Below are 17,513 nucleotides of genomic sequence, written 5' to 3'. Positions count from 1 at the left end.
CTCACCAATCAGATAACTCATTCCCCTCCTAGGGGAGGAATGAAGAGGAGAGAGTCCAGGAGTACTGATACAGCAAAGTCCCTACTCAGAGAGATCTGCGGAGTGGGAAGAAGTGTTACTGTCTAACTGTTGTCACTGTAGGGAGGAAAGATTTCTTTCCTTACCTGTCACTAGGTTCATGGCTGAGGCACCTATAACAAAAGACAGATTAACAAGAGAGAAGCATACATATTTATTTCATATATTTTATGTGACACAGGAGCCTTCATGAGGAAATGAAGACCCAAAGAAACAGGAAAACATTGGATTTTTTATGCTTAGTTTAGTTGACAGTCATGGGGAAGTTATGATTGTACAAAGAGAGTATGATCTAATGCTAATAAACTGGAGGGAACTTAGCAAGGCCTGTTTGTTCAGATGAGACAAGGATGTTCCTTTACTCTGGTAAGAGTCTCATGGCCTGCGTCGGAGGTTTTCTCAAATGCCACGGTGCCGTATTTTGGGGTAGCCTGTTCTCAACCCCATCATTGCCCTTTAACGCATCTGAGAATTTCCTAGGTAGCTTCTGTAACGTTTATGATTTACAATGGTCACATATCCTTAGTTGAAAAACTAAATACTATTGAGCGTTTCTTACATAGAGGTGGATTTAAAATAAGTTCATATTAGAAATGCTTTTGGAAAATTTTAACATGTTAATTGCTGTTCAGTTGGGTGTGCAATTATTTTAAATAATCGATTTTATCAAATAAATCAAAAAAGTAAAATCTAAGGAATAGTTTAGAGGTACTCAGTATTCTCATATATTGGTTTTGTAGACTTCTATTTATTTTAACACAAATCATAAAAAGCCCTTCTTACCTTTTAATCAACAGGTCTCATGGGTTAAATATGGTAATAGTAGGTAATCAGATTTGAGCTAAATGTGGATTAACTTTGCCAGTTCACAAAGTATGAGTGTGTATGTGGTTCTTATCAGGTGGGTCTGGGCAGTTTGACACTCCTGGAGAATTATAGTAATGCCCCCAAATACGTAAGTGCTTATATTTTTACTTCCACGAGCTTAGTTGATTTTCACAACTACCTTGCAAAGTAACGACAGGCTTGACTACCCATCCCCATCGTACAGATAAAGCAACTGAAACTTAGAGGGGTAAAGTGAATTGTTCAAGGTTACAGAGCTGGGAAGTGGTGGAGATCAGACTGTTTTCTTTTTCTTTAAAATGTTACTTTTATGTTTTAAAATTTTTATAAATCAGTTTTTCAACATACAGGTAAAGTAACATGAACAGAGTTCAAATAATTTGGAAAGAGGAGAAAAAAGTCACCAATTATCTCCCTAACCAACATAAGTCAGTATAAATTGTGAGTTATCAGAGGGTAGAGACAAAATCTGCAGATAAATAGTGGAAAGTGTTAGCGGGAGTCTGCAGCCTGGTTATCTAGGAGCACAGTTTCAGTGGGATCGGTACATGATGGGAAATCTTCGAATGTGGCTCTTGAGGCAAAGGGGATCCTGGACCCTTGAGGAAAGTAGAAACTTTCCATGGATGTACTTAGCAAAGAATCCAAAATTCCTGTCTGCTTTCTGCTCCCTTGATCCATAATAGTCCTCTCTCTCGCCACTCACACGTTCTCATATCTTTATAAATAGCAAAATTCTGACATGTTGGCTATCCTGAAGGGAATGTGATCTATATGTTCCAAATGGCTAGGTTTTCTGCTTCTGTTTGCCCTTATAGCTAATAAGGTTTTAATAAGAAGCACTTTTTAGGGAATGTTGCTACAGATGTTCTGAACTTCTTTTCATTATACTCTCTTCCATATTGACATTTTATTCTTTTCCCACTGTAATCATTGCCAGCTTATCTGGTATTGTACAATTGACTAGATAAATGAACAAACAGGTTATTATTAAAGTAAATTCCCTTTAATTTATGTACTTGACAGCTCTGAATTATTGCAGGCTATTCAGTTATTTACAAAATAGTCATAATAATGGCTGGCATTACTTGAGGGTTTCTGTGTGGCACACATCACCCTAAGCACATTATGTGTATTGACAGCACAACCTATGAGGTGGAGACTTTCACTAGATCCATTTTACAGAAAAGGAAACTGAGTACAAGGGAAGAAAAGTGACTTGCCATGGTCATATATAGTTGGGAGTGGAGTCAAGTAGTGAATAAAAGGATCTGGTTCCACAGCAAAGATCATTATCTGCTATGTTAAATGTAGCTTTTTGCAACCAAGGTTATTAAGTGATTAATAAAGGAAGAAATGGAATTGGAATGTAGGTGATAATGCTAGTATAGTTCCAAATGTTTATAAGTATGTATTAGTTTTGTACTTTTTTCTTTTTTAAAAATAATACTAGAAAACTTACTCTGCCTTTAAATGAACATATCTTCTAAATTAGAAACAGGAAGAAAGATATGTATGAAGATATATGTGAAGAAAGGCACCTGGGCAGAGCTCCAGCAGGTCAGGAACATGAGTTTTGTGGACTGAGCTTGCATGGCTTTTGGAGATTTATATCTGATGGTTAATTTGCACAGGGCCTGAAAGTTCACAAAGGCATGCTCTTAGCACTCATTGCCTTTGTTTCTCCTGTATGTGCTGTGGAATGGGAGGGCATTTCAAAGATGAGGCAAGGGACTCAGGGAGGTTAAGGGACTTTCGGAAGATCACATGACTAAAGAATGGCAATGCTGACTTCCCATTTCCAGTCCAGGAATCTTTTCATTACATCATGCCCGGCTTGAGGGGGATGCCGTGTTGATGAGCCTCTCGCAAGATATGTGGCTGTTTTTAAATAGCCCTGCTCATCTCTCCTCTGGTTGGACAGGTGTGATGGGGCCAGATTTCCAGGGCCTTGGAGCCAGGAAGAAGAGCTTGAACTTCATGTAGTAGTTATGGGCAGCCAATTTAGGTTCTTCATCTAGGAGACAGTCTGATGAACATCTGCTTTAGGTAGAGAAGAGTAATCTGAGCATGGAAGCAGAATTTGTATCATTTGGGGATTTGTCGGCCCCATCCCAGGCCTAGGGTGTCAGAAACTCTGGGGACAGGGTCCAGCAGTCTGTGTTTCAGCAAGCCCTTCTGGTGAGTCTAACGCATGCTGCAGTTTGAGAACCATGTGACCAGTAATAGTTAGGACGGTGTTTCAGGTTTCAGACCTGAGGTGGTAAGAGTCTCAGTTAGAGTGAGGACAGTGGAAATGGAGAGGAACAAGTGTCTCTGAGAGGTGCCTGAGAGAACTCCTGGCCAGGATCAGAGTTGCCCTCCTGGTCATTGCTTGCAGAACACATGGTAGCACTGGCGTTTCTGGAGAGGGGTGTTAATTCCAGGTGAACATATCATAAACCGCTTAGAAGGATTGAGGTTACCATTGTTACCACCAGACCGGGCTGGGCTTGCCCTCTCGCGTTGAACAAATGACTCGAAAGTCCAGAGGTTGGTGCAAGGATAGAAGGTTTATTCAGATAACTGGCATCTGGGAGGTGACCAGGCTAAAATCGTCCCACCTCTGATGCCTGTTCTGGGGTTTATAAATGGGAAGAGGCAGGAAGATGAGGTAAGGGTCTTTATTCTAAAGAAAAAGTTTGTGGGGGGGAAGAGTCTGGGAGCAGCAGATGGCCTGAGCCAAATGTCAGGGTCCCATGATGGATTAGAAACTTCAGCGTCACAGGGTCTGTGGTCAGCTTCAAGTCCTTGATGTTACCTCGAGGTTGGAGTCCTTATCTCCTAGGGAGAGCTCAAGGATAATAACCTTAGTCAAACATCATAAATATACCTGACTTGGATTTCTAATTAACGTGAATGCAGTTTTCCTTTAAGTAAGAAGGGGAGTTTATAACCAGCTAGGCTGTCTGCCTCTCCTTATATCGCCTCTTGTTTGCAGCCAGTTAGAGAGTTAAGAAAAACAGGAAACTTAGTTTCACTCCGTAATTGTAGGTGCACCGCTTCTGTAGTAAATCGACATAAGGGGCAGTGACTTCATCTCCTGGCAGTCTCTCATTTCTTCTGCTAACCAAGGAATTGATAATTATCAGTTTCCAAGTTCAGGGCTGACTGAAATGTTCTGCTTGGTCTTAGTTACCCCAAAGATGGTTGTTTTTCTGGCTAAGACCCCTTTCACCATGTTTGGAGGTGCTACCACTTTTGTTTATCCCACTAAGCTGGGGCATGTGTGGTACAATCACGTGCTGCGTGACATTTCGGTCAATGATGGACTGCGTTTATTACGGTGGTCCCATGAGATTATAATGGAGCTGAAAAATTCCTGTAAGATTATAGTGGAGCTGAAAATTCCTATTGCCTAGTGACATCTTAGTGCAGTGCATTCCTCACATGGTAGCCATAGGCTACTGCATAGGGCCTAAGTGTGTAGTAGACGATACCATCTAGGTTTGAATGTACACTCTAGGACGTTCACACAATGACAAAATTGCCTAATGACGCATTTGTTAAAGGATGCATGGTTGTATATCCTCCCAGGTGACAGTGAGACCAGTTGAGATGCAGAGGTGGATGTTTGGCAGGGGGACCAATATCTGTTCACAGCCCATTTCCTGGAATAGAGGATGAGCTGTAACATTTGAGAGAATTGGTGGGAGTGAAGATGAGGATAACAGGTGGGAGGTAAAATTGGGAAAGCTAATATTTGAAGGGTGATTTGAAGGTGATTAGAAAGGGAGTGGAGCCAGTGTGTTCCCTTGTGTTCTTAGCATAAGATCTATCCTCTCTGCCACTGTGGTTTTGGCTTTTGCCTGTTTCCTGTCCTCATGTTCTCCTGCTCTCTGCCTTGCTTGCCACATTCCCAGTTTAGAATCCCCCCTTCTCCCAACCTGGATATTGCTGTGGCTGGCTCCATTGTACAGCACTCAGCTGTCACCTTTTTGGAGAGCTTTCTGTGATCATCCTTATTAATGCTGGGTCTCAGCCCACCCCACTCCCCTAACCAGGTTCTGTCTCAGACTACTGATCCCAGTCGGAGATGATCTTAGTCAGTTACTGGTCGACTTGTGTAAGTCTCCCTCCCTTCCCCAGTAGAGGGAAAGCTCCTTGAGAGTGGGGGATCCTGTGCATCTTGTTCATTGCTGTATTGCCAGCCCCTAGAAGGGTGCCTGGCACATACTTAGCACTCCATGATTATTTGTTGAATGAATTCTAGGTAAAGATTTCACTGGAGGGGGAGAAATAGGTCTGCAGACACTGGGCAGGACATGATGGCTAACTTGGACTGGGTGGTAGAGATGAAACAGGGTGAACTCAAGAGAAGTTTATGACACAGTGTCACACAATTGTGGTGATGGACTGATATGGGAGGTATTAACCAATTTTCTTTTGAAAAACCTTCCTGTGAGAGGTTTGTGAACTTCTAGCATTCTCGTTTAATCTCTTCATTCATTGGAAACTTAAGGGCAAAGTGATTTGTAGCTCTCCAGCTATCCCTCCATTAAGAGCTTGCCTCATTTCTGCTCCATCCTAGAGGATGGGTGCCTCAAACTCTAGGCATGAGGAATTCTCTGTTTCTACCCAGAGCAGCTCTAACCATCCGCCAAGCCACCCACTCCACAATATTTACTGAGCATGTGCTATGTTCTAGGTCCTGCTGAAGGCACTGGTGGCACAGTAGTGACTAAAACAACCTTTTGCATTTATATCCTAGAGAGGGAAGACAGACAAACATGTCCACAAAAGCTCATGCATGAGATTCTTTAGGATAGTAATAAGTGGTATGGAGAAAAAACAGTGAGACAGGATGGGGTGGGGTCAGCGGGGCTGCTGTGAATTGGTGCCTCATTGGCTGAGATCTGAGTAACAAGAAGGAGCCATGGGAAGACTGAGGCAGAGAGCGGTTCCATGTAGTGCCACATCAGTACCTGATGTGAGACTTTGCTTTAAAGAATGAATTTGAAGAGGTCGGTGGCATGGAAATTCAACTTTAACACTTTTCAAGTTTATTTCTTAACATTTTTGTTTACCAAATCATCCTACTGCTCATTCACTTACTGAAATATTTTCCTATTAGAAGTAGTTACACAAGACATTTTAGAGATGGCTGAAGTTTTAAAGAACAATCATAAATGAATAATAACCAATCATTTATGATTAAAGTCAATCATAAATGATTAACAGACAATTTTTGAAAGGATAAAATCATGACTCCTACAGATATAAAAATGAACACACTTTAAAGATTTTATTTAATCATTAGTTATCATTGATTAACCATTAATCATGAGGGCACTTGGCAGATGTTATAACAGGTTCAGAGGAGAAATCAAAACAAAACAAATTTATGTGTAGTGAAGGAATGCTGAAGTGAATGTGCAAATTCAGGAAAATTAGCCTCTTCTATAATGGGCGAGGGAAGTTAGTGGAACCTGTATTAACCAGAACAAAATTTACACATCTGTAGACAATTATTTTGCATTGCTATTAATTATTTACCATTTACAGAGTTGTAAGGTATCTCCTGTAGAATCAGAATCAAATTACCTAGGGTCTCCTCTAGAGGCTAGACAATGCATAGTTTTCCATGGAAGCACATTTTTTTCCCTATGCAATCAAACTAAACTGAAATAATCTCTGCCTCTCGCATGGACGAAGGTAGTTCCTACACTTAGGGTCTTTGGACGAAGGTAGTTCCTACACTTAGGGTCTTTGGAGTGATGGTGGAGGGAAATAGCATCTGTTTAGTGCCTACTGTGAGCATTATTTGTAGTTAATCTCATCTCACAACAGCCCTATGAAGTGGGTGGCGGTGGTCCCGTTCTACAGATAAGGAAGTTGAGACTCTGGGATGTTAGAGACACAGTTCAGTGGCAAAGTGAGAATCCCATCCAGCCTGTTCTTCTGTCTCCATAGTCTACACATACAGTCTCTGGAACAACTTGCTAATAGTAAAAGCTATAGAAATTCTGTGTATTTTTTTCTTGATCTTTAGTTCATCATCAGCCAAGATGGATCTCAAGAGTGCCCTAGAAGAGTGCAAAGTGGCATTGAACCTATTTCTAAATAACAAATTTACAGATGCCTTAGAATTGCTTCGTCCATGGTAATTAACTTTCTTTTAGATAAAATGTTTGTCAAATGTTTCTGATGATTTTTTGACGTCATGCTTGTAAGTTATTTTATCTGTTTCTATCAGAATATTTATAAGCTAATTTGGTTGAGACCCCTTACTGTTGGTTAGTTTAAAAATTCAGATCTGTTTTTACAAATTTACTCAGTAGAAAATTTCTGACTCTTTCTCATACTTTAATCTCTATATTTGTTCAAATATTGTCACCTTAGGTATTTTGTAGGGCTTCTGTTTTGCTTTCTTCGGTGAAATATTTTTATGGATGTTCCCCTTAAATTTAATTATCTTTGAAAAAAGTTTCCTTTGAAATGAGGAGAGAAGAAGCAGAATATGCTAATCCCAATGCTAGAAAGAAATTTAAGATAATAAGAATATTCTTGGGATTCTCTATTTATGTGATAAACAAGTTAAGCAATTTAATTTCAATTAATAGTACCTGTTAATTTTTCAAATTTGGCAACAGAACCGTGCTCAGCTGTTTACAAGGCCTCACTCTGACCACAGTCGCCAGCTCTACAGAGTGACTACACCTCGACAGTAATAATCTTACATTGTGCCTTCAAGCACAGTCACTTTCTTGGATGAAGCTTAGACCTCATATAATAATTTTCTCGAAGATTACTTGGGCACAAAAGTGGGAAATCTCATTCCTTACTTTGAGCAGTCAGTAGGGTGACCTGACTCTGGTCACTGACTTTGAATCTTAGAGATTATTTACCTGCTCAGGAGCTGTTGTGGTAATTTTATTAAGATTTAGAATAGCTGTGATCATGATTGGTCAATTAGCATTTCAGAGGTTAAGAACAGATGGTAAAATAGTGGTGAAGCCCACAGTCTAAGGAAATTGTCCAGTGCTGTCTCCAACGCTTGTCTCACAGCCTCTGTTCCGCCTGTCTCCTGTTCATGTTCCTCAGTCCTCAGTCCCTCAGACTTCTCTGTTTCTTGTCTGACCCGACCTCCCTTTGTCGTCTTCTCTGTCTTGTCTTTCCCTCTCTGTTTCTCTATCTCCTCTCTTAGCCCACCTGCCTGTCTCCTTTTTTTTTCATTCAAACAAGTCTCCTTTTTTTCTCAGCCACTGACACCCAGCTGGTCATAATATGGAATGAAAATAAATTATTTAGTATCCTATTCAGTCACGTTTTATATTCTCTGATCTTTATGTATGTTTCACTGTTAAAAATACTTTTTTCCCACTTGAATCCCTTTTTTTCCTCTTGGAAGAGCTTTTAGTTAAAAATGTGAGGTTTGCAACCACAATTAACGATTAACTTTGGGCTGCTCTTATTTTTTTGTGGTTCTTTTCAACAGGCGGCAACCTCACAGTTCAGGATAAACTGCAGATTACTGAAGAAGGATCTTTAGATGACTCCCAAGGGGGAAGAGAATAATGCGGCTTGCATTTGTTTTGTATAGCAGCTGGCTGTTGTTCATTAATATTTAAATTAAAAACAAAACCATGCATTGATATTTTAAACCTTAGAAATAATTAATTCACATAAGACATTTTGAGAAAAGAGATGGTGATGTTTTTCACAGCCTGAGAATCTGGATGTCTGTCATATATTAGGACTAATTAACTAATTCTGAAGCAGTTCTCACTAATAACTTGATAACTTTAATCAGGAATCTCAGATAACTGGATAAATTAGATACAAGGTTCTAAGATCTACTTTTGTCAGGGCCCTTTGTGGTTGATCTAACTTGCTGCAAAAATCTTGCAGCTTCTTCGCCTTCAGCTGCAGAGGAGAGGGGACAATTTTAAATGAGCCTCTATTTTTCAAAAAACATATCAGAATCTCTCTGTCACAAAGTACATTTCCAGCAGCCTTTATTTTAGCACTTATTTCAGAGCTGAAGACATTATGCTGCCCCTTGTTCAAATGGAAAAAATTGTTTGCCTGGAAGCCTTTGAATTCGCATGCTGCCCCCTTGTGCTGAAACAGGGGAAAACACGTTGTCCACTTCAACCTGGAACATTTTGTTCTGCCTGTGAGAAAGTCTTTGACGCTTGTGCTTTAAAGAGTATACCTTTCACAGTCTGTGTCATTTCAGTGATTACGGTGAAGGAGTAAAGGTTATTACTGTGAAAGTCAGGACATGCATTTACTAGGATTTCTTAAGATTAGTATTGAAATGTACTAATTCTCTGTGTTCTCCCCAGGGCTAAGGAGAGCATGTACCATGCCTTGGGCTACAGTACCATTGTGGTGTTGCAGGCTGTCATGACCTTTGAGCAGCAGGACATCCAAAATGGCATTTCTGCCATGAAGGACGCTTTACAAACCTGCCAAAAGTATGACTGAGCAATTAAATACTCGAGATATGACTACAAACATTTATGATTGTGTGATGGAATGAATACTGTTTGCCTGACTGAGAGCTCTGTGATTCAAGTGGGCTATAGCTACAGAAAAGGACTTCAGCGTCAGAGCTTCTTAGCTTCACATGGTTTTATGTAATAGAGATAAACAAGTTCCTATTAGGAATTATAGTATGATTCCCATTTGGCATCTATACCTTCCACTTCTCTTTTGATAGCTTGGGGCCTGAACTTCAGAGAAGGTCTGAGGGAGATTTCAGTGGTGTTAGCAGCAAGCACCTCTCCAGAGTCTCCCTGTGGTGGATGAGATTAGGTTCTGTGTGCCACGCCATGCCAAGCCGAGCCAAGCCAAGCCAGGAAAATTCCCATTTTATGTAGGAGATGCTGCAAATTTAGAAGGGAATGTTTTATTTGTTTAAGAAGGACATGTGTGGACACTTTTAGTTGGTCAAAATGAAGTGGATTTTTAGTTTATTTAAGCTTTGCTTTGTGTGTATAGGAAGACCCTAGCGAAAGCTATTATTAGCATTGTGAATTTTTGACAGAGATGAACTTACATCCTCATATAATTATGCTTCAAGCCCTTCAAATGAACAGCGTTTCCAAATATTGTCCTTTAACTCCATTTTTAGCCTGTGGAGATTCTTACCACAGAAATATGGATTTTAGCCATAGAGATAAGGGAAGGTGCTTTGCAGGTGTAGTGTTCGTATGCGTGGGTTTGTCCGTGCACGGGTTCAGTAAGCATGGGTTGAGTTCCACAGGTGCCAGCTCAGTGCCGGGAGCTGGGAGTACAGGGTTGGAAATGGGTGAGCTCTGCCCTACAGGCGTTTTAGGGTTTAGAGTTCCAGCTTGGTGACTCTTTGGTGTGATTGTGACTGAAATGAATGTCAAAAGGAGTTCAGTTTGATTTGTTGTTTTTTCTTTCTATTTCCCTTCTCCCCTTCTATTTATTCAATGCAGATTCAGGAAAAAATGCACGGTTATAGAATCTTTCTCAAGTCTTCTTTCTAGAGGGTCACTGGAACAGCTGAGTGAAGGTAAGCGTCATTTAGAAGATTAATTTTTCCTTTCTTTTAAAAATGAAAAAATGATCATGCTCATAAAATTCAATGCTGAAGTGTATAAAGTAAATGGAATGTCTTTTTCCTTTCCCATCATACCCTTCAAGAAGTAACCATAGTTAATAGTTGGTTTTGAAGCCTTGCAGATTTTTCTGTGTTCATATACAAATATATACATAAGGTACACATAGGGTTTTTGTTGTTCATGTATTGTTCGTTTTTTGAAAGTGTAGAATCACATAATACATGTTGTTCTACAATGTGATTTTTGACGTTGACGTTTTCCCAGGTCAGTACATATAAGTGTACTTCGTTCTGTTCAAGAGCTACATAGTAGTCCACAGGATGGGTGTACCATGATTTACTTGCTTTTTCTCCATTGAAGGACAGTTATATTGTTTTTTTTTTTCACTGTTATAAATAATGCTTGTACTAAAATCCGTGTACATATGTCTTCATGCATTTTGTTGAGTGTTTCATAGGATAGATTCCTAAGAGTGGAATTACTGGGACTCAGGGTTTAAAAGTTTAAAATATTTATAGGTATTGCCAGTTTTTTCTTCAAAGACTTAGGTCAGGTTGTGTCTTTACCATCCATCTATGAGAATTTCAGTTTTCTACAGGCTATTAAAGTTTTTTTCCATGGTAAAAGTAATTTTGATACCTTTTAAAAATGATCATGTTTCACAGCATGGAAGATATTTGTTTGTGGACATTTAGGAATATTCAAGAATCTGGGAATGGCTACAGCACCCTGATCAATAGGTGGGAGGAAATGACTCTTGTTGTCAATTGCTTGATGTTCCCACTGAAGTTCAGGTAGAAGTTTCATGATCAGCTCTGTTTTATTAGTGTTACACTCTAGTCAGAATGGTTTACAAGAAAGGAGCATCTAGATTATCCTGGAGAAGAAGAAATATGTCTTTCAAATGTGGCCATTGTAGAATAAAGCTTCTGCCATCCCAAGAGAATTTGTGTCTGTGTGGTCATTGTCAAACTTGTTCTCTGGAAGAGGTAACACAAACTGTTGGAAGTAGCTGTGGCTGATTTAAGCAAGAGCAGTTCTGGATACAGCTGTCAGAGTCATTCCTGATGGTCAGACACATTTTTGAGTGTGTTTTATTATGAAATTTTATTTATTTTGTTAGATGAATGTTATCAACTTGTTATGGACATTAGAGAACTTGGAAACATTTGCATGATGTGAGGCTAGTGTGTTGATTACATGAGAGGATTATGAGACATATCGCATCTTTGGGACTTGTTCCAAAAGGATATGGTGTTGACCCCCAAACCATGGCAGAATAGAATGGCATTTCATTGGTCACTCCAGGCAGCTGAAACCCATCTTTTTCCTCCAGAAACTGACCTCCCAGTGTACATAAGAATTTATTTGTCCCCTTGATTTCAGGTAGAATATGTCTTCATATTTTCCATCTTTGGGCCATTTATGTAAATTGGCCCCAGTAGGCCTAAAGTTCACTAACGAAAGTCAATGGAAAGTTAAATAGGCCTAGAAGAAATTTGACCCTTTCATCTATATTCTTTCTGTTACCCTCTCTGTGTGGCTTCTCTCCAGTGGCCCATTGACCGCCACCTCCCTTTTTCTTTGTAGTATGAAGGCTGACATTTGAGATTTTTTACCTTAGTTTTGGGAAGAATTACATGGTATTTTTGGTGTGAGTATGAATAATAATTTTAAAAATAATGATAATATGCCGTTTTAAAAAAGCACTCTCTAAAAGATTTTGAGAAAGATTTTAAAAGCCAAGATTTTGTCCTTGGTGTTTTCCTTAACATTATCCAATCTAATTTGTGTAGCCTCCTCCTTACAGACTGGGAACTGGTGTTCAGAGAGGTTAAGCAAATGGCCACAGTTTCCTACCTGGCAAGGCAGGCTTAAGCCTGGCTTGCCTTTCCTTCAGCCACAGCTCTTTCCACTATGCCCACGCTTCCTGCTGTAGGCAGGTAGGAAAGGGCACAAAATGTGTCATATATGGATGAGGGGAATGTTGAATTCTTCCTATGTGAGATGTCTTGAAAATAGGTATTACTGTGTTCTTATCTTTTTATAGTGTCTTTGTACTATGGCACTCTAGGAAATGTGGAATAAGGTAGAAAATTACTTTTCACTAGTTACTAAAAAATAAACTAGTATGTAACTGTAGCTTATTCTGAAATATAGGTTTATTTAGACTTTATACCTAAAAGCTGTGCTTAGTTAACATTTTAGTGCATCATGAAGATATTTCCTTCAGTGGACTAGGGAATTTATAATTCAGAAGTATTTTGGTAGATACTTACTCATAAATGCCTAATGGCTAATTTTAAGAACTAAAGAATTGCCCAGTGTAAATCAACCACAGTGAAGAAATAAGACTTGTATAAATTATGTTACATTTTATTCCTATTGAATTTGGCTGTCACTGCAACCCAGACAGACTTTGTGTTCGAGGGGGAATGTCAAAACATTGTAGCTTTAGCATGTGATTTGTTTTTCCTCTTGGTAATTTTCATTTACATCCTTGAGTGTCTGGTTGTCTGCGGGAGTGAGTATATTTCTTTAAACTTTTCATGAGTTTATAGTGGAATACACCTGCTGTTCTCTTGTGGCTGACGGATTGCCACAAATGGGCTTCAAACTGCCTTCAGCAACAGATATTTATATGCAGTGCCTAGCATATGAAAGAGATTTAATATGAAGAATATTTATATGTGGGTACTTCAGAAAGTTAATGGAAAGATTCATACATATTGTCTTTTAATTCTATTTTTCCATGAGCTTTTTGAAGTACCCTAGTATATGGAACATGGAGTTTAAGCTCTCATGCATTTTATCTGTGCCTTCTTGTTATATCTTTTATGCTGCTTTTAGATTTCTCCATCTGCATCTTAACCCTGATCCATCCACACTTCTGCTCAGATCTCTGCAAGGATTCACTATTGCCTGCTGAATCGAGCCCAGATACTCACATTCAAGGTCATCCATAATTCAGCCCCAGTTTACTTTTCCAGCCTCATTGCCCTCTCCTCCCTCAACACACCTTGAGTCTCAGCCAAAGAGCATGGTTAGCCTTTTTCAAAGGTGCTCTGGGCTCTCCTTGTTGCGTGCCTTTGCTGCTACCTGTCCTCCACCAGTGCTGACTTTGTGCCCTCTTCAGTTCCCCCAAGATGGCATCTGTGTTCCCGAGCAAACTTTCATAATTGTTCATTTCTGACAGTTCTCATTTTGTTACAAAGTTACCTAAGAAGAGGATGTTCAGGTGGCTCTGTAAAAGTAAAAGTTGGCAGTCTGTGTCCTATTGACTACACTGGGAAAATCAAGAGGCACACTTTGAGGAGAGGTGTTCTGAAGGACCAAGACCTGGCGGGGATGCTGCCAGGGTGCACACAGCCTAGAACTACTCGTTTTGCCTGTCGTGGGTTCGGCCCTGTCTGTCTGGGTGCTGTTGGGGACTTTCACTGCATAGTTGCTTCCTTGTAGATGAAACATTTGGATGATGAGCATGGCAGGAAGTTGAACTAATTTATGAAAACCAGTGGGTTGTAGTTGTGTAGGGTGGGGGTGGGGTGTGTGTGTGTTGGTGGAAGAAAACACTAGTTCTTATCAGGTTTGATTCAACAGCATTCCCAATAACACATCAATACCATTTTTCAGTCACTTAGTTGGCATAAAAATGCTTTCTGCTTTCTGAGCTTTTACAAAAAAACACTGACTTGGGCTAAGGGTAGTAATCTTAGTGAAAGTAGCTACATTTATCATGTGCTTACTCTGCAGTGAGCTCTACATGCAGCGCCTCGTGTAGTCCTTCAGCTGTGTAGAGACGTGATTAGTGGACTTTAGAAATGAAACCAGCGAGAGGGGTCAGGGAGCTTGCTCAAGGTCCTACAGCAGAGCCTTTTCTCCAACCCAGACTATCAAAGACCGAAAGCTCATTTACCTAAGTAACATACCAATCTGGCACTGCATGGATAAAGCAGGAATCTGCTGATTTTTGTTTGTGCAAAAATGCAAAGATTTGTCTCCCCAATCTCTGCAAGTGTAATGGCTTGTTTAGGAAGATAGGGCATGTGTTTTGGGACTTCACATGTCCCTGGGATATATATACATAGCTTTACATAGCTCATTTTTGTGAGTGCCTGGTTCTTGTGCTGGATATCTAAATGATCAAATTAGCTAAAACTGGGATAGTGCTAACTCTTTTTTATATCAGGTCTTCTCTACGTGAGGAGTCCTGACGTTGGCATGCAGGACGGCTCCTTCTCACAGAACTCTAGAGAATTGCTGTCAAGTTAATAATGCGTGTAGTCATTGTCATAATTATCATACCTTCATATTTTACAAGATAGAATTCATAAATTTACTTTAGTTTTTATAATTTTTATAACTGTGTTAACCTTTCATGTTACTGTTAAGTTAAAAAATAAGTGGTTTCCTTTTTTTAAAAATTGCTTTTCAATTTTGGTTTCCTCTGGTGAGCTGAGTGTGAGTCTCAGAAACCAAGTGCCTGACTCTTTGCAGTTATGTTTGAATGGGACCAAAGATGACTTCCCCGAACATTTTATACATTTGAGGAATATCTTGCTGAAGGACCGAGAAATGAGGTTATCATTCTGCTTTTATGGAAGCACCAAAGCAGTCTAGGTTTTTGTGTCTCTCTTGGGCTCACTTATCTATCAGTCTTTTCTGAATATCTCAGAGCAATTACTGTGGACATGGGATTTTCCTTAATATAATTTTATTTGTTTTTAATAGAGGAAATGCATGCTGAAATCTGTTATGCCGAGTGTCTCCTGCAGAAAGCAGCACTCACGTTTGTGCAGGTAATGAACCTTTGGCTTAGAATTGGTATTAGCTGGGAAGACTGCCAGTACTGCATAGAAAAGTGTGGCTTATTCTATGTTGGTGCTTCAGTTCTTTTGACTTCGAGTGGTAATGAAATATTTTTCATTCTGATAAAATTTGGAAAAAGACTCCAGAGAGCTTTATTCCTACTCAAATGGACTTAGAGTCTATTTGGAATTTTCAGTCTACTGGGAATGACTGCCTTTCAAAGAAGCTGCCTTGAAACTGCCACACCTGCTTTCAGGGTGCTTCTGCGTGACAACCGTGAGATGATTCATCCTTGCGCCTGCTGATGGTAGAGAGCCGCACACGGGCACTGCCCAGGCAGAGCAGGCATCTTAATTCTTGGCCATTCCTTTTTTGCACCAGATGCTTCAGCAAAGCTCAGTCCTGCTCACATAGATAGCCAAACTTTTCAGGTATACTTCAGATTTTATTTTCCCCCTCTTTCTATTCTCATTCTCCTTTCTTGCTTTTATTTCTTCCTTCGGAAGAGTAGTCTTTAAAAAGTCACTGAACAAAACAATGAATCCTTTTCTTATGTGGCATTTTAATTTCACCTCCAGGAACTGTTACGGTCAGTCCTTGCCTGTCTCTGTATGCTCCAGTTCTTCTAGAGAACAAAGATTTTCATATCGTGGTCTCATGGGTGGTAGTAATGGCTACAGTGAAGGGGAAAGATGAGGTAGAGATTGTAAACAGAAAGAAATTCAGCTGTAAAACGGAAAATCTTCCTCAATCTCCAGCTTTTAAATTATTTTGAGGCTTGCTTCTCTCTCTTTCTGAAGGTTGACCTTTTAGGTTGGGTTCTGGTTTAGTAAAATTGAATGAGTGTAGTTCATATCTCTGTTTCCTAAAACCCTACACATTACAAAGTCTAGTTGGTAACATTCTTGCTGCCTCAGTAAACATCATGATGCTAGTCACAGAGGCCCCCAATTTTTTTTCTGATGTGCTTTTCAAATGGAGGTTTGACAATCAAATCTGGGTTTTGAAGGCTTGTTTTATATTTGGGGACTTGAAATTAAATACCTGGAAGATATCCGTGGTTTTTTTCCCTCTTCCTCATGCCCCCATGTCCAGTCACTTTCGTATTCATACTTCTTTTGCTTTTTACAGATTTCACAGCTCTATCTCTTTCTCTCTGTTCTGTCATTGTTCTGGCAGAGGTGCTCATCAGCTCTTCCCTAGACCACACAGCAGCCTGCTAACCCTGTGTCTCTAATTTTTTTTTTTTTTTTTTTTTTTACTTCCAGCTCATTCTCCATTCTGTAATTGAGTACCCTTTCCAAAAGGAGACTCCAATCTTGTCCTTTCTCTGTTTCAGCCTTTAGTAGCTTTCATTGACTATGGCAGTGTTCTGTATCAGAATATCACAAATGGGGGAGGCTTTTTCAAATTAAACTGGTGCCCCCATCAAAATTCCCTATTCTCCGTTTTATTGTTGTCATCAGATGCCACTGACAGGGCTGTGTTGTATACCTAAGTGGCACGGGTAGAGGTAACTTTCTACTCCTTGGTTATTCCTTTCTCTGCAATAAATTCCTCAGCAGTGCTGAGTTACATATACGCAGAAGGCCAAGTACACCATGACTTTTAATGCTTCCTTGCCTTCCCACCTGAGTTTTCCTTTGTTTGCAAAGTTCACATTTGCTTTGTCTTTCTTCATCTGGCCACTTCCTAATCATTTTTGTGCTTTCATCAGTGATGCTTCCAGGAGGCTTTCCTGGCACCCCTGTGCTATCATGATACCCAATGCATGCCTTCATCCCAGTGCGTTGGGTTGCTTTTGCATTGGGGTGTGAAATAGGCATTTAATAAGTGTTTGAAATGAAATGGAATAGAATGCTCTTATTTGAGGCAGATATTAATCTAATTTAAGAAATTCTTTCCTGGCCAGTATTGGAACTGGTATAATCATAAGATTTCTTAGAATGAGAAGGTAAACATTTAAGCTGTATTGTGAATTTTGTATCTATTGATTCTTATGATAATTGGAATGATAAATATTTAAGTAGTTAATGAAATTAGGAAAATAAATTCAGTTTTTCTTTTGCTTTAGAAAGATGCTCAAGTGCATGGGAAATAAACACCAGAGCATCTTTCTGACGTCAATAGACTCAAAAAACATTCTCCTTGGAAATGTGAAATATAGGACTTGTCTCCATTAGCACTACCTATATATAACAT

At 39.6% G+C, this 17,513-nt stretch overlaps 1 protein-coding gene across 1 annotated transcript in view; it reads left to right on the top strand.

Moving 5' to 3' along the window:
* Positions 1-17,513, top strand: part of TTC39B (tetratricopeptide repeat domain 39B) — a 124,741-nt gene that overhangs the window by 75,503 nt on the left and 31,725 nt on the right. The window contains exons 4-7 of the mRNA XM_063080465.1: positions 6,956-7,066; positions 9,255-9,386; positions 10,377-10,453; positions 15,234-15,301. Of these exons, the coding sequence (XP_062936535.1) occupies positions 6,956-7,066; positions 9,255-9,386; positions 10,377-10,453; positions 15,234-15,301 (388 nt within the window). The remainder of the gene's footprint in view (positions 1-6,955; positions 7,067-9,254; positions 9,387-10,376; positions 10,454-15,233; positions 15,302-17,513) is intronic.

Source organism: Cynocephalus volans, chromosome 16 (genome assembly GCF_027409185.1).
Source record: "Cynocephalus volans isolate mCynVol1 chromosome 16, mCynVol1.pri, whole genome shotgun sequence".
NCBI classification, from domain to species: Eukaryota; Metazoa; Chordata; class Mammalia; order Dermoptera; family Cynocephalidae; genus Cynocephalus; species Cynocephalus volans.
This window is presented reverse-complemented; position numbering and strand designations above follow the sequence as displayed.